The 26667-nt window shown below is 50.0% G+C and overlaps 1 protein-coding gene across 5 annotated transcripts; it reads right to left on the minus strand.

Annotated features, from left to right (window-relative positions):
- Window positions 1–445: 445 nt before the first annotated feature.
- Window positions 446–26667, minus strand: PI4KB (phosphatidylinositol 4-kinase beta). 5 transcript variants are annotated; one of them, XM_032843652.1, is made up of 12 exons: window positions 26422–26667; window positions 17875–18811; window positions 13154–13198; window positions 10527–10754; window positions 8847–9074; window positions 7149–7258; window positions 6524–6628; window positions 6197–6320; window positions 5161–5426; window positions 2265–2415; window positions 1920–2040; window positions 446–796 (listed from the first exon to the last, which is right to left on the minus strand). In XM_032843652.1, the coding sequence occupies exons 2-12, from the start codon at window positions 18781–18783 to the stop codon at window positions 615–617; spliced, it is 2469 nt and encodes an 822-aa protein (XP_032699543.1). In that variant the 5' UTR covers window positions 18784–18811; window positions 26422–26667; the 3' UTR covers window positions 446–614. The 5 variants fall into 5 exon arrangements, with proteins under 5 accessions (XP_032699543.1, XP_032699539.1, XP_032699540.1 ...); XM_032843648.1 differs by lacking the exon at window positions 26422–26667 and adding an exon at window positions 19707–19783; XM_032843649.1 differs by lacking the exon at window positions 26422–26667 and adding an exon at window positions 19707–19780 and having other exon boundaries at window positions 2283–2415.

The raw sequence follows: 26667 nt of genomic DNA on the forward strand, positions 1-26667 counted from the left end.
CTGTGACCAGGCCGATAGCCTCATCCACTGGAGGGGTCGTGATCCTTCCCTTCCCTGCCCCTGGGATGGGGAACCTCTATAGGTGTAGGACCCTACGCCAGAGCCCACCTAACAAGGGAACCCGGCCTAGGCCAGTCGCTGGGAGGGGATGGAGTTGGGCAGCAGCACGGCCAGAGGCCAACCACAGGATCAAGTCCCAAGTACCAAGAACCTCCTCTTCCCCCTCCCCCTACTCATGGGACCCAGAACAGAGGAAGGATGGCCTGTGGAAAGAACCTCTTGGACCCTGGTGAGAAGGCAGGCCCCAGTGGCCCTCACATCTATCCCCTCCGTTCTCTGGAGGGCGGTGAGTCCCGAAGTCTTATCAGATAGTGACAATGATACCACTGGGGGCAGGGAAGGCCTGGCAAGTCGGCCCCACAGCTGGCTCTCCCCCCCCCCCCCCCCCCCCCCCCCCCCCCCCGCAAGCTTTACAGTTACCACATGATCCTCTGTATTTCTTGCCTTCCATTGCCCATGGGTGGGGTTTCCTGGTTTGGGGTTTCTCAGACAAGGGCCCTCCCAGGGAGGGTACCCTGAATCCCCCACCACTCCTGGGCCTGAGGAGGAGGGTGTCACATGATGCCGTTGGTGAGGTACTGGAAGCCGTCATAGAGTTTGGTGGTGATGGAGCGCATGCTGCCATCCACCATCTGCTCCACCAGCAGCTGGAGCTGCTCCTCAGTCATGCTCATGTGGAACCGCTCTTTGAGGTTGCGGATGGTGCTGGAGCCATGAAAACAAGGAAGCTGAGAACCTGGGGGAAGCGGGGAGGGCACAGGGTCATGGAGTGCAAAGTGGGAAGGGGCAGTGGTAGCAGCCACAGTGGCTAATACAGAACTGGGGGTGTCTGAAGCGCCCCTTCCCTCCCACATCAGAGAGCTCCCCGACTGTGAGTGCAGTTCTGCCTGGGAAGAGAAGCCAGAGTTGGGGGGGCCCCATCTTCATCCCATACTCCTAAGCCCCTCTAGGTAAGGGTGTGAGGGCAGAGGGGGAGAGGGCTGGCACTACACTGCCCCCCCCCCACCTCCCCGTAAGGGCAGAGGGAGCAGAGTCTCAGGACCCGGAGGGAAGGCTGGGAAGAGGGTCTGGGGAATGGGCCCTGAGCTGGACACTTATCTGGTTGCAGGCCTCTGCCTATGCTACGTCTGACACTCACAGATGACCTGGGCCACCGTCATCACGGGGCCAGACGGGGATGCTCCCGAGCAACGGCGACAACCTGTGGGGTGGGGGCAGGGATGGGGGGCGAGGAGGAGACTGGCAGCTTAGCCCAAGTATACACGGCAGCCTTGAGGAGGGGGAAATGGAGACGAGGACCCGAAAGAGCTCGGAGAGAAGAGACTCTAGGTTGCAAGGCAGTGAGGAAATGGCTCAGGGAGAATAGATCAAGAAGAGCAGAGAGGAAATACTTTCAGCTCACAGGGAGGAGTAAGTATGGGGACAGAGAAGGGGCACTGGGGACAGGGCTGTCAGTAGTCAAGGGCCAACAGAGAGGCAAGCGGTTACTGGAAACACCTGGGCTGGCAAAGAGCAGAGCCAGAGGGATGGAAGGAAACAAAAAATCAGGTGGACAAGGGATGGGGAGACAGACAGGGACCACGAGACTGGAGATGGAGCTGTTCTCTCCTTGAGGGTGCCTAAGATAGTTTCCGCAGTCTGTACCCCCCAACCCCTCCCATCCCTGGGACCCAGCTCCATCAGGAGTCAGGAGGACTCCCAAAGGACAAATGGCACCCTCTGGGAAACAATGCCCCCAGTCTTGAGGTGGAATCCACTTTTTGGAGGTTCCATGCCCTGGGGCCCCAACATCAAATGGGAAACCTGAAGCACTGTGGGCACTGCCCTGTCCCCAGACACATGGCCTCTTCCCCACTAACCCTGCTGCATGATCTCCACGATCTGCACCACTTTATCCATGTGCTTCCGAGCAGCGATCAGCCCCTGCAGCATCAACATCTTGTAGTAGTTGAACATGTCGCCATCCAGGCCCCCCATCACCTGCAAAGGGAGATGTGTGCACGGGGGTTCACGAGCCAGCCAGGACTTCCTCCATCGGGGCAAACATGCCAAACTCCGACTTCCCCACTCTTCTATCAGGCAGGAAGCCTCCCAGGACACCTAGCCTCACCATGACTCACTGCCATTTCTGTTCTGTTGGTCCCTAATTTGGGGGGAGCCCACAGCTCCCTCTCCCATGATAGAGAAAGAACACAGTGAGGCACCTCTCCTTCCTGACTCACGTCCACAAACTCTGTGGTCAGCTTAAAGGCTGACGTCTCAAAGCCCAGGTTTCGGGGTGAGCTGGACAGGATGAAGCCAAAGTCGATGTGGATGATGTGGCCTTCTGCATCCAAAAGGATGTTTCCATTGTGTCTGAGGAGGGGGCAGAGGAGAGAAAGAAGCAGTCGTCAGTCTGACTGAGGCAGGGGCCTCAAGCTGCAACACCCTGGCCATGTGATACCAGGTTAAGTGAGCTTCCTGCCAAGTTTGTTGCTGCCTACCTCTTATGACCTAACGCTAATCAGAGCAAAGAAGGAAAATCAGAAAAGTAAACTGCTGTCAAAGGCTCTGAGGTCTGAAATTTCATTATGATTTTGTTGAAATTGTCATTATTAACAACTTAAAACCAGTTTAAGAATATTTCCATTTTCTAAAAATCATGCTTCTAGCAACCAAACTGATCCCAACTGAGTAGAGAACCTGGAAGCAAGGGAAGGACTCTGTAGTTCTAGCCAATCCTCTCAGAGGCCAAGCCCTCAAGCTCAGTGGGAGGCCTCCACTCCAAACCTACTTACCTGAGTTTTAGTGGTAATTCCTGTCAGCCTGCTGCAGAGCAGAGACCCTCCACAAGAGAGCGGGCTGAGTGGAGTTTAAATGTTAATTACTGTGTGGGGGCTCCAAGGAGTAGAGGAGTAGGCTTTAACCATTCGGTAAGACCACTTATGTAAAAAATCTCAGGAAGCAATTACTAGGGGGAAGCTGCAGGAAGAAGAGTTAGAGGGAGATAAATCCCAGGTCTTTGTGATTCCCACATGAATGGCCAGCAGAAGAAAGAACAATTAAAATGCTAAGCATATGATGGGCACCTGGGTGGCTCAGTGGGTTAAGCCTCTGCCTTTGGCTCAGGTCATGATCTCAGGGTCCTGGGATCGAGTCCCGCATCGGGCTCTCTGCTTATCAGGGAGCCTGCTTCCTTCTCTCTCTCTCTGCCTGCCTCTTGCCTACTTGTGATCTCGCTCTGTCAAGTAAATAAATAAAATCTTTAAAATGCTAAGCATGTGAGACTGGTTCATTCAGCATAAGAGACAGCCTCTGTGTCAAGAGATGCTTTGTTAGGCTAAGAGCTCCAGGTCTGAAGCCACCTTCCTCTAGGTTTGGTCTGACTGGCCAGAAGAGGGGGATGGAGAGAGAACCAGTCCCTACTCAGTCCTTTCCCCTTGGGGAAAGCATGGCAAATTTACCAACAAAGACACAATCTTGGGAGCAAGAAAGGTTCTAGATGTCCTCGTCCAACGTCTCATTTTACAGGTGACGAAAGAGAGGCTGCGGGGAGGAAAAGTGACTTTTGTACACAAGGTCCCAAGGCTACGGAGGGGCAGCTTCTCTCCTAACTGCTGGCGTTAGCTCCAGCTGCAAAGTTGTTTGGGGCTCATCCTGAAGCAGTTAAGGAGACCCCGCACCTGATTCCAGTCTGAGGCACGTTCACTGTTGCCACTTCTTTCCACTGGCAGATTCCATTCCTGGCTTCACCACATCCGTTCTTTCTCCGAGTTATTATAAAAGGTCTATCAGCTGCAGTACCCTCCCGCTCTTTGAAGGGACGGACTCTAACCTTCCCAACATACTGGTTTTCTACAGGAAAGCCCAGAGGCCTGACTAGTCCCTGCCTCCATGCCACACACTTACTCAACCTGGGGCTCAAGTCTAGGCTCCCTTGGCCCTGGGTTCAAAACCCTGCTTCTTCAGGGACAATCTAAAGCTTGCAACCAAACTCCTTATCAACAGTTACATTACCCGTCAGCCTGCGCATGCAGAGCTGCTGCCGGGCTCATTTACAGGGCTGGGCAGTGGAGAATAACCACAAGTCTTGAAAGCTCGGCGGCCCTTACTTCCCTCACAAGGAAATGCCTGCCTGACAGGGTTTTCATATAAGAATGGCAGGCACTTAACCGATACTAGATTTCTGATATGCAGCCCTGTGAGTTAGGTCTGCATGTGCTGCCATGTCTCTAGGAACCGAAGGAGCACAGGCCACCGCATCTCAGCCTTTTCAGGAGGCTGCCCTCTGCCTGGTGAGAGGCACGACTCACAGGAGCACTCAGGGCGCTGACCCTGAGTCACTCTCTGGATACGGTCTTAGAAAGCAAGACCCCGGTGGTATCATTCTCTCTGTCTGATGTGCTCACCTATATATGAAGCTGGAGCTCACAGAGGTCAATGTGATATTGGAAGAAATGACAGCTCTGAGCAAAACAAGAGATACTTAAAAGTTTTGAAATTCATATGTTGGAACAAGAAGGAGAGTTCAGGGCTGGGAGCACAACCGTACATCCAGCATGTTCCTCATACCCATCTTCTCTTTTCTGCTCTGCGGGCGGCCGCTACCATCAGGCCAGGCCTCAGGACCTCCCGCTTTGTGGAAGACCCAGGTACACCCACTCTCACCCTCTGAGACCTGGGGGCAGTCACTAAACACAGGTTGGCTCTCATCACTCCTCTGCCTACAAAATAAAGCTCCTCAGCCTCATACCCACTGCCCTTCTCACCTGACCTCAGCTCCCCTACGGAGCAGAGCCGCTGCGTGCTTACCCGGCCTGGCAGGGTAGCCTGATCTTCCGGCACCCTGAGCTGCCTTCTCACCTGGAGCGTCCTTCCCCTCACAGGTGTCTCTGACCTCATCCACCTTGCTCAAACCCTTGCTCCTCCCTGAAGTCCTTCACCTCTCTGCCCCTGTACCCTGGCACTAAATGGTCTGCCTCGCTGCTTAACGGCACACAAACACGTCTCTGCTTAAAATATGTCGTTCGTTCCACTTTTTTATCTAGGCAATGGGAGGTGGCGAAGAGTTAAGTGAGAACTCTCACAAAGGGACAAGGTTAGGATAAGGAGTTCACCCACCTGTCCTTCACTTGCAGTAGGTAGCAGACCAAGCAATAGCCAGCACAACTTTGTACAAAATTGCGCTGTGCACTGAGGAATGCCTCAGTGGTGTAACTGCCGTGCTCCTGCAGGAAGTAATCGAGCAAGGAGAGCTGGGACTGCTTCTTCACCTGGTGAATGGACACAGCGTTGACCACGGGTTCAATCATGCCACTGTCAGCAGAAATCACAAGGATCTTGTATGGCTTGATCCACAGGGGCACTCGCTCCTGTTCCCAAATGGACTGTGAGGAGACACAGAGGCATCCAACTATTCCAACTATTATCTTTCCGAACTAGGAGAGAGGGGAAAATCCCCCTCTGTCCCCAACCCTGAACAGTTCCTATCCTTGTGGCCTTGGATTCCAGGTCATGAAGTGAGTAAAACCCATTGATGCTCCTGAGGACCAGGGAGTTCTGAGACAAGCCCAGGGCTCGACAAGATATAGGGAAGTACGTGAGAAAGGCATCGTATAGGTAGAAAGCCCCCAAAAGGCAGGGAGGACAGGAAACCACACTGACACCTCACAGGCCTAGAGAATGTGAGCCATTAATCCAAATTCAAATAATACGAAGAACACAGGAAAGGATTTAGATCCAGAGAAATCCTCTTAAGAAAACAACAGTATTTATAGAAAGAATAGGATTGACAAGTAAAGTTGCTTGCAGGCGACCAATCCAAAGGTTCAGGGGATCAACATCTCCGCACCCTGCAAACCAGCTGCCACAAACCAGTTAGACTAAAAGGACAAATCTAGCCTCCCAGAGTTCAGAGATCACAGCAGGTGCAGGTCACAAAAGGGCCACGAGGGGTCGCTGTGGAGCTGTTCTTGTGGCTGTAGTTCTTGGGGACCTACACGGAGGGGGTGGGGGGAGGCGTAGGGTCTGCATCCAATTTAAACCTGGGTAGGAAGCTGCTCCCTAGCAGAGCTCCCTGTGGAACAACCTGCCTAACAACCTGCATGCTCACCTCAGCTGGGCCAGAGTTCCCCTTACTTCTCCCTGCCTCTCTTACCTGCAGTTGCTTCAACACCTGGAAGGCCAGGAGCTCCTGGCGAAGATCATCTCCACACTTGACGATGACTGACAGGAGCCGCCAATTGGGGAGGTGGCCATAGGGGGAGCCCTCTCTGATTCTCCTGTGAAGAAAGAAACAAAAGGTGCCAAAGGGTTGAGGACAGACCTTGCTTTCCGCCTGAAGTCCAAATCAAACTCCCCACAAGGCAAGGACTCAGACGCCTGGGAGCCTGATAGTTTGGGAGAGACTGCTGGATAAGACAGGTGGGGCAGTGAGTACCTAAGGCCACCTCCAAGATTTGGAAACCACACCCATCCAACTCACCTTACTTTCTCCTGCCAGGGCTCTTTGAGAGCAACAGCAGAAGGGTCTTCCGGGTCTCGTCTGAAGGCTGTGGGGGTGTGAGCCAGCTGCTCCGAGAGCCTCCGTCTAGCAGGAAGAAACTATCATTTGCTTGGAGGAGGTAACCCCAGAGCCTCATGTCCCTGTCTATGCCGGCATTTCCTGCACTCTTTCCTTGATTCTGGGCACACAAAGATAGAAACCTGGGCTGAGAGTTTTGCTAACCTGGTGTTCTGCATTCATGTTGCAATGCAGGTTACTAGGCCCTCCCCATTTCTGGACAGAGACGCTGATTCAGATCAGGTGTGGCTCCACATCTGCATTTCCAGCAAGCTCTCCTCCCTCTCCCTTGATTCTGATACATGTAATCCTCAGACCCACTCCAAGAAATGCTACTCCCTATGGAGTTCTCTTAAATGTAACTTCCTTCTGTGGTGGCCCAGTAATTTTTCAACCTGTACCTTCACCGCCTCAAGTCTGGTGGCCTCAGGACAAGGATGGAGTAAGGAGAGAGAAGAGGGAAAGAGAGGCTGACAGACAGGAAAGGACAGAGACAGGCAGTGCCTGAGAAGGAGGAGGAACGCGGGGCAGGGCAGTCTGGCCATACCGGATGTCCCCTGCTGCTATGAACACAGGCTCCTTGCTCTCCTGGCTGGTGATGCTGTCCACAGAGAACTGGGAAATGTTGTCACAGCTGTTGGTGTGCACTTCAGGGAGCTGGGAGAGCAGGGGACCACAGGTCAGAAGCGCCAAACACAGGCCTCACTTCCGTCACCTGCTCCTCCAGTCACTCTGCACGCTTGCTGTCGCCTCTGCATCATGACAGCCCCCCAACTTCTGGACTCTGTTGCAGAAGGCCTGCCCTGCTTCCACGCCATCCTCACCACTTGGACACCAGACGCCTGGGCACTCACACGGGCCTTACAGCAATGCTTCCCTGAGTGTAAACTACCTCATCAGGATCACCTGGGATGCTGCTACAAGACAGATTACCATATCCCGCCATCCGTCTGAAGCAGAATTACCAGGAATGGGATTTGTAACAAGTTCTCCAGAAGACCCCCAGTGTGCTCAGGTTTGCACACCACTGTCACGACCTCCAGAGAAAGCTGTACTTTCGGCCTTCTACTATGAGTTTTCCCTGGCTACAGCTGCCTTCTGCAGGGTCCACAACTAGGACCCTCTGACCATTTCTTCAGTCTCAGCCATTCAGTCTAATCTTCCCAACTCTCTCAAATACAAAATATTCCAACAGACCTCAGGGTCCACAGCAAGGCCCTTCCCTTCTTCTTCCTCCGGAGCAGATCACTTCTCAACTCCACTAGGCACTTACTGCACACTGCCTTGTTGTATATCCTGGAAATGGATTTTTCGCCTTAAATGTTTGCATCCAATCTGCCTAACTGGACTGTAAGCTCAAGGACAGAGAGTCTGTCTTCACAAAGTGACATCTGCTTGTGTCACAGTCCTACATAAAATGCAGCTCTGGCTCTTCACAACCCCAGCACCAAGTCCAAATCTCCTTCCATAGTTGACAGAATCCTTCCTACAATCTGGCTCACGACAACCTTTCCAGCCTCCTTCTTCACCACTTCTCACCCACACTGCACATCACAGCCACATGTAATGTCCTTTGGTTCCTCAAACGAGCTGAGCTGTCTTGTTCTCCAGTCTGCACATCTGCTATTCCCTCTGCAGGGAATTCTCTGTCCAGAGAATTCCTACCCATCTTCAGGGCCCCGCTGACATATCTGCTCCTCAGGAAATCACTTAAGGTGTGCCCAGGCCCAAGTCTGGAGATCGTCCTACCCCCACCCTCAGGGGTGGCATAATGACCCAGCACAACCTGGATCTCACCATACTCCAGCTACCTGTTAACTGGTTTTGTTCCCTTTCTCTTTAAGTCATGAACTCCTTGTGGCAGGGGCCATCTTGTTCACCAGTCCACAGCACTCCAGGCTGGCATAAAGAAGGCTCTCCATAAATATTTCTTGAAGGAATGAATGTATGACTTATTCTCTACTTTCCTCAGACAACTTTACATAGCAGATGTTCAAGAAATATTTTAAGTTTCCCTCACTCCCTTGGGCTTAGAAGTTCATCCTTATATTTAACCTAAATTCCATCTGCAGGAAAGTGAGCTCCACCTGAATATTCCAGACTAGCGGTGTTCAGAGCTTTCCCCCTCGTCCCCATGGGCACTTGCCTCAGCCTGCCTCAGGTGTGTTGCCTTGTATCAAATACAGTGAAAGTTGATGGAGAACGGGTGCTGGGCCCCAGTACCACCTCCCGGGAGCTTCCTCACCTCCACCTGCAACTCGCCGATGTCATCCACCGACCAGGCCTCGTCATCGTTGTCATAGTTGGGCACAGTGCTGAAGCTGCCTGCCCGCTGCTCATGAGTGATACCACATTCGGGCAGGTTCTCCACCGACCGTGTGCTCCGAATTCGGTTCTCGGGTATCCGGGCAGGGACGGTGGTGGTGTCAAAGTTTTCACATTCAAGGACTTCCACATAGATCAGGTAGGGAGCCTAGAGGAGCAGTGTGTATGTAAGAACAGTATTTCCAACTTCCCTCCATCACCATGCCCCAAATCTCAACTCAGCTGACACAGTCCTTCCAGCTGCCCACTCCCAGCTCCAACCTTCACCTGTCAGTCCCTTGATACCATGAACGCCACATTCAGGGCAGGAACTTGTCCTATGAACATACATTTCAAGAATTTGGGCAAGAGAGTGCATATGTCTTTAAAATGTTTTAGCCGATGGGTGCCAGGGGTGCTCAGCTGGTTAAGTGCCTGCCTTCAAGTTCAGGTCATGATCCCAAGCTCCTGGGATAGAGTCCCACATTGCTCTCCCTCTGCCCCTCCTCTGATTCATTCTCTTAATCTCTCTCTCAAATAAAGAAAATCTTTAAAAAAAAAAAAAAAAAGTTTCAGCTGATGGGGCGTCTGGGTGGCTCAGTCAGTTGAGCATTTGCTTTTGGCTCGGGTCATGATCCCAGGGTCCTGGGATTGAGCCCCGCATCGTGCTCCCTGCTCAGTGGGAAGCCCACTTTTCCCTCTCCCACTCCCCCTGCTTGTATTCCCTTTCTTGCTGTCTCTCTCTGTCAAATAAATAAATAGAATCTTTTTTTTTTTAAGATTTTATTTATTTATTTGACAGACAGAGATCACAAGTAGGCAGAGAGAGAGGGGAAGCAGGCTCCCTGCTGAGCAGAGAGCCCGATGCGGCGCTCGATCCCAGGACCCTGGGATCATGACCTAAGCCGAAGGCAGAGGCTTTAACCCACTAAGCCACCCAGGTGACCCAAATAAATAGAATCTTTAAAAAAAAAAGTTTCAGCTGAGTTTCAACATGTACAGATGATATACTCGGGCAAAACTACCAATTACCACTTTCAGAGAGGCCTAGAAACCCATCTAGGGGCTTGTCTAAAGACAGAGACTGGGAAAAAGCCAGGAACTCTTCCAAGCAGGGTTCTAATCCTCAATACTTCTTCTGAAAGAAGAATCTGAACCATTAGTACTCATTCCAATCAGCAGACAGCTAATTCTCTCCAACGTGAGTCCGGCATCCTTCTCTCCTTCTACCTTCCCACTCTGATCAGCAAAGGTCTTAGAAATAAGAGATGTCTCTACTCCCACTGTCACTGTATCTGGAAAGCCTAAGAGTTATGGAAGGGCTGGGGAAGAGCTACCAAAGGGCTGGAAGGAGACTGGAGAGCAAGTCTCTGCTGAGACATGGGAAGAAGAGGCAAGCTGAAAAGATTAGGCCTCTTTTGGTCCAGAAAACCAAGGACCAAAGAAGGGGGACAAAAAGGCCCTCAGAATCACAACAGCACTGAGGTAAAGTCTAGACCGACATGTGCACATGAACCGTGGAGGCCAGGATGTTGGTGAAGCATCCCTGGGTGCACGCATGAACCTGACAACCACAGGAGGAGTCAAATAGGGGGTAGGGTATGGGCCAGAGCCCACCTACCTTGTCCTTGGAGTTGAGGACAACAGCCTGGGTGTGGGGCACACGGACCACGTGGTGGTCAAAGCCGGCAGTGGGCAGCCAGACTCGGGCAGGGAGCTTATGGTTGAGTAGGGAGAGCTCTGAGATCAGCCGCTGTGTTTTCTGCTCCTTGGTGGGGAGCGTGGCCAGCCGCTTGCCAATCGCCATCAGAGACTTGATGAATTCTCGCTCAGGAGCCAGTCTGACGGGCTACAGGGGGTTGGGGCAAAGTAAAAGACGGTGAAGAAACCACAGAAAAAGTGGCCCGCCCACTCAGCCACTCCTAGCCATGGATCCCAAAGTCTGGAGAACGCTAGGGAAGGAGCTATCTTTCAGCACTGGTGGGACATGCTACCATTCCACCCCTGACAACATCAGCTGGGCAAAGGTAGAAAAGCCAGCACACTCCTCCACAGGCTGATTCTTGAGGGTGAGGAGGGTGGGAACCTGTGTCACTGGAGGTAACCCTCTTCTTTTGGACATGAATTTGTTACGAACTGTCCCAAGGCTTCAGAATGGGTTGGGGGACAACATCCAGAGAGAAGAGCTGCTTATACCTGATGCGTTTCACTTATCTCCAGGTCCTCGGGCTGAGTCTCTGCTGAGGGCCTCTGCCAGTGCCCCAGACTAGGGAGGGGCACTCTGAGTCCCTACAACTCCTTTCAAAGAAGGACTTAATCCATTCAAATGACTTTTGTTACCTTTCACAGCATCCCCCTATCCATCCCCACAATCTCTGACAAGGTGTCAGTGCACATGCGGGGGATCAGAAGGGGATGAGCAGACTGTGTTAATGAGGGAACAATCAACCCGGACAGAAAAAGCAGACAGAGGGAGGTAGGAGTGGGGAGTGGGTGGAGAAAGCAATAGCTCCTGTCAGCCCCTGACAAGGGCCCTGAAGGTCTGTCTCCTTCAGTGGTTCCTCCTTGGGTCCTCTTTCCCTACCTCTCAGGGACAGGCTCCCCATATTAACTCCCTGCTATGAGCCTGGCTCCTCAGGCTGGGCACTTCATCATTCCCAGAGAAGGCACAGTCCGTCTGGGCAGTAAGGTGAGGGTGGGGGAAAAGATGGACACAAAGAAGAGCCCTTTTCAGAGCCTAAGTCCTTCTACCATTAGGGGTACTTTATCAAGGTAGCCACCAGCATCCCTATCCCAGCTCCCCTCAGCTAGGTAAGAACAATATTTCCTCTTCTTATAAAAAACAGCATTTCACTCACCAGGTCTTTCTCTCCCTCTCTGTGGGTCCTACTTAGTTTCCTAAGAACTGAGAATTTCTACCCTCACACTGCAAAAAAAAGAGCTTCTTTCTGAAAGATGGGTAGTACCGGGGTCCACCCCTGCATATGCAAAGAGCCAAGGTTCAAAGGAACAGCTCATTTTTCAGCCTCTGCCTCATTGGGCACTGGCTCAGGGTCCCACATAATAATGAAATAGGGTATGGGGAATCAAATGGGGCTGCCCTGGGAGACAGGGTTGAAAAGAGATCAAGAAAAGAAGACAGCAGAACTGGGCTTCTGTGGTCCCTGGAAATATCCCAGGGGCCTCATGGAGAAAGCAAAAGAAAGGAAGAGGAAATTTGGAAACTCACTCCTTCATTTATCCTGATCCCTAATCTATCCACTCAGGTGGCAAATGGTCACTGTTCCAAGGACTCTCCACCCCAACCAATTCATACTCAACTCAGATTAGAAAAGGCAGAATTCCTTCCCATCCTCAAAGGAGCATTTGGATAAAGGGGGGAGCTATGTTCCTTCAGCATGTTGGAGATGTGACCCCAGGCCTTGAGAGAGGCTCTGCCACATGGGAGGAGATAGGAATCATGACTGAAAGGGGATCAGCACAGAAGGGAGAAAACTGATTGGGTAGATAAATAAAAAAGAAAATGTAAAAAAATCATCCAAACTCCCAGAGGGCCCAGCATTTCCTCTCACGTCTCTGCCCAGCAACAAGGTCTGAGACCCTGTGGGACCAGAGGGTCAGGGGTTAGTCCAGAGGGAACAAGAAAGGAGAATGCAGATTAAGGAACCTCCTGGGCAGTGAGCTGGGAAAGGGAAGAACTCAGACCTGGAAGAAAGATGGTTGAAACTAAAAAAGAAAACTGGCTGTAAGGAGGTAAAACTTTCCTTCAGGCCAAATCCTGTTTGCTTTTGGGGTCTGCTCCCCAGCACAGCACCCAGCATTTAGAAGAACCAAATAAATATTTGATGGTCTGATGGCAGAAGCCATGGGGAAAGGGTTCTGGGTGGGAGAAATAGGATCCCGGGGGTTTCTGCCAAGCAGTTCTTGACTCCAATCCAGGGGTAAATTCTACCTCTCTCCCAGCTGATTGCTCTAGAGACCCGGAACTGGGGGCTGAGTCGCACTGCATCCCAGCTCCGTCTGGGAGAAGGATTGAGCCGGACTAAGCCTAGGCTCAGGGCACTGGTGACAAAGGGCAGGGGACTCCTCCAGGCTGGGAAGTCCTGGGAGGGAAGGGCTGATCTCCCAGGAAGAAAAGGCACCTTTTAACTCCAGCCTTGGCCTGGGGACTCAGAAGACCTGGGGACGGAGAGGAAATGCGGCCACAGGGGGGAGCCTGCCACCCAGTCCCAGCCTGGCCCCACTTACGGAACTGAATGAATTATCAATACTCTCGGTGCTGGAAGAGAGCTCCTGGGAAAGGGCCAGAGGGCAAGGGCAGGAGGAAGGGCAGGGAGGGAGGGGAGAGAGACAAAGGCAAAGAATTTAGCTCCAACTTGGATTGTAACTGCTTCTCTCTCGTGTATCTCTACCTGGCTGCTTTAATGAGAGAAAGTCAACCCAGAAACACCACTTGCCCAAATTCTTGCAGCTTGTGGGAGATGCTGGAGGACTGGCTCAGATCATCGGGTCAGAAGAGCTGAAGAGACAGAGGGCCTGGGCTTTTCACTTTCTCCCCTTTTCTCCTGGCCTGCACCAAGCTCTCCCTCGAGGACATACCCTACAGCTGGGTGCCTCAGGGCAGTAAGTGTACTGCCTAGCAGCCTCCTTTCTCTTCAGCCACTCACATGCTCCCAACCAAACCCTTCTCTGTGGAAGCCGCCACAAAGAAACTGAATTTAACAAGTTGCATGGCCCCCATACTGGAATGCCTGCATTCCTCCAGCTTCTTGCAAATGTCGGGGTGGAAGTCAAAGAGCTAAACTTCAGTACCAGGGGTGTCTCCTTTCCAACCAGCCTCATTATCATCCTGGGAAGACCAGTCCCAACCTTGAGCCACGTGAGAAGGGACACCCCAGATCCATGAGCATGACACCTCTGGGCTAGGTGTTGCTAGGTGTAAAAGATGGCTAACTCTCCTATCTACTTAACCTCCTCAGGCTTCCTATCTGTTTCTTTTCTTTTTTTTTTTTTTAAAGATTTTATTTATTTATTTATTTGACAGACAGAGATCACAAGTAGGCAGAGAGGCAGGCAGAGAGAGAGGAGGAAGCAGGCTCCCCGCTGAGCAGAGAGCCCGATATGGGGCTTGATCCCAGGACCCTGGGATCATGACCTGAGCCCAAGGCAGAGGCTTTAACCCACTGAGCCACCCAGGCGCCCCTTCCTATCTGTTTCATGCCACACTCAGTACATTACAATTTTTGGACCTCAGCTGGGGAGCTGGTCCTAGCTCCATCTACCTGAGAAAACTGAGCAGCGGGGCAGCAACTGTCCAGGTTCCAGCCTAGGAGATTTATCTGAATCTCACCCAGCCGTGTCTTACTGGAAAAGGGCTGGTGCTCACACTTGCCATCAGCAGCTCTACTGCAGCTTGTGCATGGGCCCAATCTGAGTTGTCTGCCAAGGTCTCCCAGGGGAGGGAGAAGGCGGCAATATGCATGCACAGATGGCAGGAGGGCAGGGGCCTGGACTTAGAGACAGAGTCCTGGGAGCTCCCAGAGCAGGAGGGCAGTAGTCACTGAGCTTCTACTCCACAATCAGCATTTCAAGCATCTACTTAATTCTATTCCACAGGTTACATTCTCTTCTAGCTGGAGGTCCTAGAGTCAGGATATTCCTCGAAGAATCTGAGAAGAGGGGCACTTGGAGAGGCCAGGCCAAATACTATCTCAAGGCAAAAACTCCTCTGCTTTGGCAAGAGATGGGAGGAAGAACTGAGGCAGTGAGGATGTCGGGGCCTATTCGGACTTAGTGGTTCAATTTCTATCCATGAGGTGGTTGGGGAAGGAACGGCAGGCAGGATACCAGCTCCATGAGCAATGCTCCAGCTGATTCTTCCACAGACAGGGCCTGGCTGACTTATTAGTAGCCTTGGGGGAAGGGAGGTATATCATGATCTTTTCCTCTCTCCTACGCTGTAGGCTTGAGTCACTCATACTGAGTCAGCTCCAGGAGAAAAGCTGAGGCCAAGAAGCTGACACCACACATTAGGCTGGAAGGCCCACTGGGGCTTCAACTGTGACGTGCCAACAGATTTCTCTGTACAAAGGTTATAGTCCTGAATAGCCAGAGCTGATCTACTAGAGTGTCATGATGTGGGGCGGGGGGTGGGGCGGTAGCTAAATCATCTCTGCTCCCTGGGCCCCCATTCTAGGCCAAAATGTTTACCATTTGGCTACTAATGGGAAGAAAGACTACCTGAGCAGACTCCTCCAATTAGGATGACAAAATCTGCTTTGAAGCAGCAGGCTTCGGGGGCTGAAACAGTGGGTGCTGGGAGAAATCTGTGCTAGAGTCCTTGGCTTGTTGTGGAGAGTGTGAAAGATCCATCATTAAGAGAAAACAGAACCCCCGTGTGAGATCTGGGCAGAAAAGGACCATGCAGGGAGACTCCGGGCAGGAAGAGAGCTACGTGAGCAGGGGCCTCTTCTCAGTGGCCTCACTTTATCCTCTAGAACTTCTCCTTAGATAGTGACGTGCTTTGTTTAGTAAGCTGTAGACTTCCTCCTTATATGCAGGAAACAGCTTTTCAAGAGAGTCAAAAACTCCACCAGATAAATTCTGTAAAGTTTCAGTATACAAAATTGAGAGTCACACACTACACGGACTTGTAGATAAAATGAGGTCTCCACATTACAAATTCTTGGAGGGAAGAGCCGCACTTCATCCTTCATCCCTCACTGCCTCTGGCATGCGCTGTGCACACGGTACAAGCTCATTAGTTGAGTGAATGAATGTTGCATAACAGGGGAGAAGGAGAAGCAGAAGGAGGAAAACCAATTCCCTTGGTATGTGGGGAACAAAAGCCTTGACAGACATATCCTCAAACTGCCAAAGGGGTTCGGACAGACCTCTGTGCTGAAGACTCCAATGCTCAGACCCCAGAGATATTCACATTTATTCGCTCACTCCTGTTCTCACGTTTCCTAAGAACACACAGTGGATTGGGGTATCTCATTCTGCTGGCATCAGATAAGCCAGGAATGCCTAGGATCTGGTATCTCCTTCCTTTCCTGGATCTAATAACCCATGATAAGGAGCCAGGGAAGAATGGCAGCCAGAAAAGCCACCCCAGAGGATTTAGCGCTCACAGAATACCTGTGTCTCATAGTCACCTATAATCCCATCCTCGGAAGGAGTTAGATCCAAGGAAGAGGGACCAAGGACCAGCACAGAGTAGGCCCGAGGCTTCAGCTTTTCTAGTCCTAAGATGGCGACTACCAAGTGAGTATAGAGAAAAGCCATGCCTGACAGGGGGCATCAAGGGGCTCACTTGCAGCTGCTCACACATATACTGCTACAGGCTTGACCCCAAGAGAAGGGGCCCCCAACCCCTTCAGGACCTTAGTCCCACCAGATGTGGATGATTCTTCTTGTTCTGCAACAACCTCCCTCATGACTCTGAACTTCCCTGCCAAGCTCAACCAGAAAAAAAAATGGTCCATTTTGGTTCTGAGAACGTCTGCGCTCTTCTGCCTGTGCAGGGAATTGTGGAAACCTAGATGGGCTTAGGCCATTCTTCCCCAAGTGGACAGCTGAGGACCAGGGAATGCAGATACTGAGAAATAAGCAAGATGGCTCAGCTGAATGATTAAGAGCAACACCTGATGTGAGGCCCAGCTGAGGGACGCTGGGCAAATCACCTCATCTCTCTAAGCTTGTCTCTTCAATGGTAAAATAATCCCTGTCTCTTAAGACTGTTGAGGATGAAATGTTAAGTACCTGGCAGGATGCTTGGCACTTAAGGGGGCCCAATACATGTCAGCTCTTTTAGCTTCACTATTATTATCCTAACAAAACCCAAAATTTCCCAGAAAGCAGGCTCTGTAGTTTCCCTCTGTCCTGCCTTTTCCCTTCCCTGGTCGCTCAGATTCAAAGAAGCTGAAAAGAAGTCCCATTGTATCAAAACCGTAGGTGGGTTATGTGCCCCATGGAGTAGATGCCACCACCACAGCAATATGCATTTTCCAACAAGTGCAAATTCCTTGTTCTTTTCTCCCTTCTTTCCCAGGCTGGGCTGGCAGCCAGGATGAGAGCTGGGCCAGTGGTGAGTCAGAGGGGGGACTGGGGCATCATTGTCTGGCTTGGGACACCAGGTCACTGACAACTGTCCAGTGGCAACTTCCAAGCTATCAGTCCAGATATGGAATGGAAGGTGGGCATAACCTACTGATGTGCTTATTTCCTCCCTGCTCTGGATACCCCCAAATGCTCCTGTGGCCTCCTCTTCTTTCCAGCTTTCAGGTCTCTGACTAGACTCTGGACATGCCCAAGACTTCTTCTACACCAAGACCGGTTCCCTCTTCCCTTTGTGCTTCTCCCAAATGCTAAGACATCTCTTCCCCAAGGAAAGGCAGGGATGAGGGCATTCTGTAGATACCTCAGTGATAGGGAAGGAACCTTATTCTTAAGTCAACAAAAAGCAGGATCTTTGGAAAGTGGGGCAGAGGATTATGAGGAGGAGTGACCAGGAGAATGAAGTTAAGGCTCTATTTATACCCTTCCCCCCAGCACACACACCATCCCTTTTCCTCCCTGATGGCTGCTACTCTGAGAGGTTCTGGTAGATATCCCAGGTCTCAAGTCAAGGTGAAGAGGGTCTCTGCCACCATTCTCAGTAAGGAAGTGGTTAATGGAATGGCAGTGAAGTTGAGTAAAAACAACTAGACAGAGTCAGGATTGTCAGCCTTGTTGTTAGCTACATGACCTGAGGCAAGTCACTTCTATCTCTCTAGGTCTCTGAGTTCTTCATCTGTAAAATGAGACAGTTGGGATGCATGATTTCTAAGGTCTTTTTCCACTCTGACATCCCATGCTTTTATCAGTGAAATGGAACAGAGGGAAGGAGAGAAAAGGACAGAGGAATTGTATGTCAGACATCCTGTCTCCATGCCATCTTGCCCCACTGCCCCTCCCGGGCATTTTACCTCATCCTCATTTTCCACTTTAGGGTTGCTGGCTGTTCGTTTCAGGTTGCTGCTGAGACTTATGCTGGCAGTGGCATCGGATTTAGAGCGCTGGTGAGTCCTCTTAGAGGGAGACAACCCCATGTCAGGGGCTGGGCTCAAGGAGGGCAGCTCCCTCTTCCGGTGAGCTGGCTTCAGCTCATCTGAGAGGATCAGCTTCCGGAGCTTGGTCCCGCGGGAGTGTCGCTGAGTGGAAATGTGCATGTCTGAAGAGTAGGCCCCAAGCAACAGGGCACACTGGAGGGAAAAGTTAATGCTCTGGCGGCAGCGATGGACTATGTAGGGCTTGATGGCGTCACCCACGTCCTCATCCATGTGGATGTACATGTTAAGCAACTGGGGCAGATAGAAATCCACATCCTCATTGCGAAAGCAGAAGAGCCGGTTGCCAATGTAGGCTTGTACTCCAGGCTCCTTGGAGTTGTACAGGTATGAAATAGCCATAGAGATATCAAATAGTTTTGACTCAAATAGCCTCAGCAGCCAGGACTGTTTGGCAGAGTTGTTCTGCCGCCGCCTCCTTGCTCCCTTGGCTGTGCTTGAGGCCACAGTGGCCCCCATTTCATCTTCCTCCTCCCTTATCTGGGCAGGTGGATCGTCCAGGCAACGGATCGCATTGTCCAAAACATCCCCATTGACCAACTCCAGTGGGGTACCTGTGTTAGATATGGCCACGCCTCCATGCAAAAGCTTGACTTGCTCCAGCACCTCCTGGCAGGCCTTCTGGGCCACCTCAGGGTCAATCACTGATAGTTCCCCGACCCCCTCTGTGATGACGCCTAGCAAGGAACCCCCATTATTCCCTGGCGGGCTAGGAGTGGGCTCAGAAGTTGGCTTCAGGGGGGCAGGTTCCACCACCATGTCTCCCATGGCCACAGCCAGACTTCGAGCTTCCAAGCTATAGGAGGAAGGAGGGAGAAAGGAACAGAAAGGGAGACACATACATACAATGGTTAGTAGTGCATCCTCCGGTCTTCCTTTCACCTACCATGAAACCTTCCCAGGCCCCTCCTCTCTTTTGTCTTCTTAGACTCCTTCAAAATCAGATGAGAAGTCATGTCCCCGGAAGCCTTCCCTGACTACCTCCACTGCTGATCACCACAGTACTCTCCCCTCCTTCTGCACTTAGCTATCTGCTTAGCCTCTGTTCCTAACTTGCATTTGCAAAATGCTGCTTTATACGTTATGTTTACATAGGTTTACAAATTCTTCAGGTAGACTGGGAAGCATTTCTGGTCTTATTCCCTTGTCTCTCACTCTTCAAATGCTTTTCTATCTTTGTTGTCTTGTGTTTCTCTTGACATGCCTGCCAATACCTTTCTCTTTTCCTCTCATATTTCCTTACTCCTATAACACTCCAGACACAAGTCCTAAGCATCTCACCTCCATTTGGTATCAAAGTCTTTTCTTTTTTTAAAGATTTATTTATTTATTTATTTATTTATTTTAAGATTTTTAAAAAATTTATTTGACAGATCACAAGTAGGCAGAGAGGCAGGCAGAGAGAGACAGGAGGAGGAGGCAGGCTCCCTGCTGAGCAGAGAGCCCGATGCGGGACTCGATCCCAGGACCCTGAGATCATGACCTGAGCCGAAGGCAGAGGCTTTAACCAGTGAGCCACCCAGGCGCCCCTTAAGGTTTATTTTTATTTAAGTAATCTCTACACCCAATGTGGGGCTCGATCGAACTCAAGATCCTGAGATTAAGAGTCCCATGCTCTTCCGACTGAGCCAGCCAGATGCCCCCAGTATCCAAGTCCTGATGTGTTTTTCTAGACACAGATACTTTCTTACTTTCCCTTCATACTCAAAGTTCCCAAGGAATAAGGGCCAGCAAATAACATCCAGGCTTCACTGAGAAGAAAACAGCTCTTAAACCACCACCAACACCCCTGCTGAAGCGTGCCATTTCTTGCTTGTCTGGCTTCATGTCATTTCCCCTTTCTCTTGTGCTGTAGCAGTTAGTTATAGTGGATAGACTCTTGAACTTGGGAGTCAAATGCGCTGGGATTCAAAATCCTAGCTCTGCCATTATCAGATGTGTAAACTTACGCAAACCATGTATCTTCTGAGTTTGTTTCCTCAACTGCAAAATGGGAAAAACACATCTACTTCTTATTACTGCTGTGCGGGAAAACTTCATGAGTGTAGGATCTAGCACAGTCCCTGGCACGCAGTAGTACTCAATAAATATTAGGTGAATCCTAATCACCTAACAAATCAGGAAACAGTGTGTATGTGTACGAGTGTGTGTGTGCACACACATACACTGTTTATAAGGAAATAAGTCAATCAGAGTTACACTTGTCTAAGAATCTCCCAAAAACTTGTTGTCTAAGAATCTCCCATGACACCCCTCTCCTACCCCCAACACTACTTTCTCCATTACCATACACACAGCCCAAGAACTAGAAAGGCTGGGAGAAGGCAAAAAGAATTCAGCTAGAGCTCATGGGTCTATAACATCCAAAGAACAGGGAGGAACAGGAATCACATCACCAAGAATCCCTCTATGGGGTGAGAGAACATTGCTGACAAAAGCCACTGCCCTCCTAGAACGATTTTCCTGAGCCCCACCAAATTTGGATTAGAATAGTAGAACAGAAGGAAATTTCAAAGCAAAGACTGGGAGAGGCACATTGTTGATGTCAGATCAACCCAGCTCCAGAGCCTGACTATAGTCAACAGCAGGCTCAGAGGCCTTTTCACAAAAACACAAATGAGAGTGAGTCTAAGATTAACTCAAGAGCATGAGCAAGAGGAAGGCAGAATCTACTGTGGAGCTGAAATGCAGGTAGTTTCCAACTATTAGTGATGCTGCCTTTGATGCAAGGCTGGGTGCATATAACTTTGGGTTGGTGAAAGGACGCTTGAGATACAAATTCTCTAATCACTGCGGGAAGCCCCATTTCCCACCACCACCCTTCCAGTGCCTCTTCTTGCACCTCTGAAATGTTAAGAGTCAGTTAATCTCAGGGGCGCCTGGGTGGCTCAGTTGGTTAAGGGGCTGCCCTGGGCTCAGGTCACGATCCCAGGGTCCTGGGTTCGAGCCCCGCATCAGGCTCTCTGCTCAGCAGAGAGTCTGCTTCTCCCTTTCCCTCTGTCTGCTGCTCTGACTACTTGTGCTCTCTCTGTCAAATGAATAAATAAAATCTTAAAAAAAAAAAAAAAGTCAGTTACTCTGCTCTGCCCATACTATAGTCTAGCTCCCTGCCTCCCAGCAGTCACTACTAAAGTCTTGTAGGAAGACAGATGAGGAATTCTTCTGTTCTCAGAGATCACCAAAAAAGGCTACTTCAGTTTATCTTTCTCCCCACTCTGTCAAACAAGAAGTTCGCATCCCTGAATTTAATTTCTCTGATGAAGCTTAAGCTTGGTATCAGTAAAAATTTGGCAACTCGTTCATCATGCTCTCTCCTAAAATTAGGCAGAGCCCTCTGAGTAGTAGAACCAGCATGGCTGCCTATGTGGAGCTGTCTCTACTCGCCAACTTTAGGTTACACAGAAATAATAAGAAAGCTTTAACCACTCCTTGCCACAACTCTGCAGAGCACTCTGCACCAGTGGGTCATTCTAATTCAACTGAGACCACCACCTTTTAGGTTTGCTGAAAAACTCACATGATAGCCTCAGTCATTTTACACAACCAGCTTTTATTTTTCCCTCAGTGTCTCTATGCTTGGCAAATCTTTCCCCTTCTCTCTACTCCAGACTTCCAAGTTATCAAAAGCTCCTGAAATCCACTTTTCAAAACTTCCAAGGGACATGAAGTTCAGATAGCCTCCCATATACAGCACCTCAGACCTCCCAGGATCCTCAGCAGATACCTGTCTCAACTGATCACTACTGGGATTATTACTGGCACCAGGAGGGGAGGGAAGGATGCCATTATTATTATTATTATTATTTCTTATCCCAGAGCTTAGCCAAGAATCCTGCATCACAGCACTCAGGGGACTTTTCCACTGAACAGACCCCCCATCTCACAGTCTTTATTCCCCACGGAACCAGATGGTGTCAAGAGATGTAAGGAAGCTGGACTCCTCTCTAGTGGCTCTGCCACTAGGGACTACCAAATTGGAGCTGGACCTCCCTCGCCTCCCTGAGCCTCAAGGATTGGCTACATCTGAAACAAGTCATGGGGAGAGGAGGTGTTGACTTGCCAGTTTAGACAATAAGAAACAGGAAAGGGATTTTCCAACACCTAAGTCCTAATACAATCTTCAACATCAATTCATTCATTTTCAAAAGCAAAGACAATATAATTTTGGTAAGGAACCATTCTAAAGAAAGCGAAAGGACTAGAAAGCAAAAGAAAAAAGGAAGAGGTCCTATATTCATCACCCTTCCCCTTGCAAGAGAACAGGAAAAAAGACGACAATCCAAACCTTTAATATCAAATGGCTCCTATGCTCTCAAGAACATTCAAACAACTGAGGCTCCACATTTCACACTGGGAGCCTAAACTGGTCTTCCAATTGGATGATGAAGGAACCCTTAGAGGCCTTCCCCACCCCAGCCTAGCAGCTGGCTTCTAGGCACTGGGGTGGGAGTGGAGGAGTGTTAACAACTGACTGGGCTCCACAGCTAATTGGGTAATGTAGGGAATCCTCATCCATGCATCAGGGGGCTGTTCAGGGCTGAGCACAGCAGTGGCTATAGAGGACAGAGAGGGTATACATGCTTGTGTTCTGTATGACTTAGCATTTAAGTAAATGTCTGCAAAAACTCTAGGGAGAGGGGACGTTTAACCTGGCTTTCTGTTTCTTGTCACCTCAAAAGATTCCAGGCAAAGAGTCCTCCAACACCCCACTGATCTCCATTAAAGGGTTTCCTGGATTGGTCTCTGCTGAGACAAGATACCAGAAAGCCCCAAATCAATCCCCCCACCAGGCTAATGACCATTCCCTTCTTGAGGGACTAGAAAAATATGAACTGGTTCAGACAAATCCTTGTGTTTTTAAAGGTTCCTGTACTTTCGTGGAATTGTCTTAAGAGATCATCTGATTTCCAAGCAGATAGGCAAGCTCAATTTTCCTCCCTTTGAGATGGATCGTGTGAGTTGGAAAAGGATAGTGAAGCCACTATCTTCATCCTACAAGGTGGATAGTTAAAAGAGACTGTTACAAGTTCATGGAAAAGAAAGAGAAGTTCACATGTTATTTAAAATTACACAGGCTTCTAATAAATAATAATGACAATTATATAAACAAGAAGTATAAATCCTCTAATGTTCAATCTTCTTTTGTAACAATTAATAAATTTAAAAAATCGAGAAATAGAGGCACAAGCATTTTATCCAATGCTATGGTGATAACCTTCAGAAATAACATGGAGATAATTAAGATGTTCACTCTAAAGGGGGGAATGGATGGGCACTCTAATGGGCAGAATGGAAAGGGACTGCTGATTTCACCATAAACTCTTAGGTACCATTGGATTTATTACGAAGTGCATGTTTGCCTTCGATAATAATTTTCTTTTGAAGATTTTATTTTTTTAAGTAATCTCTACACTCATCGTGGGGCTTGAACTTACAAATCAGAGATCAAGAGTTGTGTGCTCCACCAACTGAGCCAGCCAGGCACCCCACCTTTGATGATAATTTTTAAAAAGAAGCTGCTCTTCCAAAGAGATACCGCATCACCTTAGGCTGCTTGTTCAGCTGTTGAGAAGTTCCTCCTCATATCTCAAAGTCTAACTCAAACCTTTTGTTAAAAGGGTCTCAGCTCATTTTTCCCCCTTGACCTCAATGGACAAAGTGAAGATCAAGTACTACTTTTTCCTCATAAAACTTGGGGCCAAATAGTGAAGTAGGCTCAGGTCCTAGCAGGAATCACGTGAATGCTTCCCCAAGGCCCCAGTGGGGGGACTGGCATCAGGGAAGAGGGCAGTCTTGAGCTAGCAGCAGAAAGGTAGGGAAGGCAGTGGTCTCAGGGTAATTAAGTCAATACTGAATCAAGCTGAGAAGTCTCTATGCAGGGCCATGGGAGCTGGTATAAGCAGATCCAGTCAGACAGCCCAAGCCAGCTCTGGGAGCCCCTGCTGAAACAGAGAGATGGCAAAGAAAGTAACCTGTGCATTCACCTTGCTCTGAACTGTTCCTCCCTGCAGCAAGCCCCAAATGTGCTTGGACTAGGCCCTCTCTTGTCTCATGCCAATTACTGAAAGGTTCCTCCCAAACTTCTTCCCCAAATCAAAGAACTCAATTTGCTGCTTTGGATGGCATTCAGCAAACATGTTCTCATGCAGTGTGGACCCAGCTCTGAGAATGAAGCAGGGAAACTAGGGGAAATACAATTTCTCTTTGGGGATGTTTCCAAGGAGTGAAACTGCTCCTAAAAAGGAGGATGAGGAGCCTGCACCCTGGGTAATAGTTAAGAGAGAGACAAGGGAGAAGTGGGAAGAGGAAGTATGATTACTTCCAAAAAGACCTAGAGTTGGAAGAAAAATGCAACTTCACATGCCCTCTTCACTATCACAGGCCAAGAGAGACATGGCATACCAGAGAGCAACTAGTTTCCTGAGCCCCACTTCACTCCAAGTTCTCTTTTCCAGCCGTTTTCCTCAAAAGGCTTTCCCACAAACACGCTTTCCACCTACAGAATCTGGAGTTATGGATCAAGTCCAAGAGGAACAGCACAGGTGGTCATCAACTTCATGTAGTGGAGAAAAAAGGCAAGGCAGACAAAGGAAACAGTCCTGGAGCTTGTCTTTCAAATGGCCTTACTACCACAGCTGTCGACTAGAAAGACCCAATACAGAGATCACAATGAAGGAAAACCTCTCAGGTCAGCTAAACCACTACTAAGAAATGCCTTTTGCAGGCGCCTGGGTGACTCAGTGGGTTAAAGCCTCTGCCTTAGCCTCAGGTCATGATCTCGGGGTCCTCAGCGGGGAGCCTGCGTCCCCCTCTCTCTGCCTGTCTCTCTGCCTATTTGTGATCTCTCTCTCTCTGTGTCAGATAAATAAATGCAATCTTTAAAAAAAAAAGAAAGCCTCTTGTTTGTGAAACTCAGAACATTTTGTAAACAAATAAACCAAGTCTAATCTTCCCCCAACACACACCCTACAAGTAGCCTATTACTGCACTGATGCCTATAGAGTGGGCCCTTCTCCCAAAAAGGTCACTCTAAAGGTCAACTGAGGAAGTCACATGCTGAACCCAGGAGTCCTGATTCTGAATGTCCAAGCTCTTTCTAATGTCTCATATTCTTTTTCCAGTTACTCCCAACCCCACCCTAGGCCTAAGCCCTTATGGAATCAACCAAAACTATTCCAGTAAGCCACAGACAGTAAATTGACTCCTTGTAGATATGGAAGACACTCTACTCAGTGATCTCTTAAGGACAAGCCTAAAATCAAATAATCCAAAACAAAATTTCTCACAATCTCACACAGTTTCCATGCAGGCCTGTTCATCCCTCCTAGTGGCTGATCCTGGGTAGTCAACAAAGTGTAATCTGATATGAACTTCAAAACTTACTCCATCCTTCAGAAACACACTTCTGTCCAGAAAAGCCTGAGTGAAACAGCTGCTTTCCCCTCCCCCTGTCCATCCTCTCAACATATTTTCTTCTTAGTTCAAGGTTTAGCTGATCCTGAAGTAAGTGGTATGTAGAGATAATGAATGTGACAGAAAACACATAAAGACCACAGGGAAAGCAGAACCAAGGGTCACAGGATTAGCAAAATCCTTGAAACTCAAGAGAGAAGGTGCCAGAGATGGAAATCCTGAATGGGAAGAGGCACTGTCAGATCTTTTCTATAGGAACAAACCTCCAGAGGTTGGGTTACTGAGGATGCGGGAAAGGGAAGCAAAAGAAAGTTACAGGGATCATCAAGCACTCTAGAGAAGGGTAAGGATTAAGGTCAAAGTACAGTGTCATAGTTACTTTGGGAATGACAATGAGGGCCTGAGATTCCTTAAGGGGAGGGGAACAGGCAATTCTTGGAAGCTAGAAGCTGGGTGGGTGGCAGTGAGGTAATGGAATCAGAAACAGAGGAATAGAGGGCCACAGGGAAGAGAGAGCTCAGGGAAATGGGAATCCAGTGCTGGCGCTGCACGGAGACAAGAGGAGAAGGGGCAAAAATAGGAAAAGGGATGAAGGCGAAGGCTGTGGCAAAGGTTTGGGGCAGGAACACAGATAACGAGGAAGGGCAAACAAGAATGGACATTACAAGAGGTACCCTGATGTGAAAAGGGCTAGTGACTTAGGAGAAAATAATTCGGGACGGAGGCAACAGGGATAAGGGGGAGGGGGAGATCCCGGGGCGGAGGGAGGAGCTAAACAGAAGAGGAAGCCAAAAAAGCAGAGGAGACCCTACACTTGAGGAGAAAGGGTGGAGAAGGCACCCGGGGTGCAGCTGCCACCCAGGGGGCAGTTTTGTAGTCAAACCCAAGTGTGGGGGCGGGGGCAGGCTGCGCGGGACAGGGTGGGAGAGGGACTCCCCCCCCCCCCACACAACTCACAGGGCCAGGAGGCCTAACGGGGTAGGGGTCGCTTACCTCCTGGGGACCCCCCCCAACGGAGGGGGTGCGGGCGGTCGGGGTCGGGCTGCCGACACCGCCGCCTCAGCAGCAGCGGCCGCTCCCGGGTTCCATTGGCCGCCTGCGCTTCCCTGACAGCGGCCGCGGCGGCTGAGCCAGGCCCCGGCTTAGGGGCTGCCCTCGGCGCCGCCTGAGGGGGCCTTCGCACTGCCTCAAGTTGGACCGGGCCGCCCAGCCTCCTCGCCTTCCCTCCGCAAAAGCGAG

The sequence above is a fragment of the Lontra canadensis genome, unplaced genomic scaffold (genome assembly GCF_010015895.1).
Source record: "Lontra canadensis isolate GAN:19392208 unplaced genomic scaffold, GSC_riverotter_1.0 scaffold142, whole genome shotgun sequence".
In the NCBI taxonomy this organism is placed as follows: Eukaryota; Metazoa; Chordata; class Mammalia; order Carnivora; family Mustelidae; genus Lontra; species Lontra canadensis.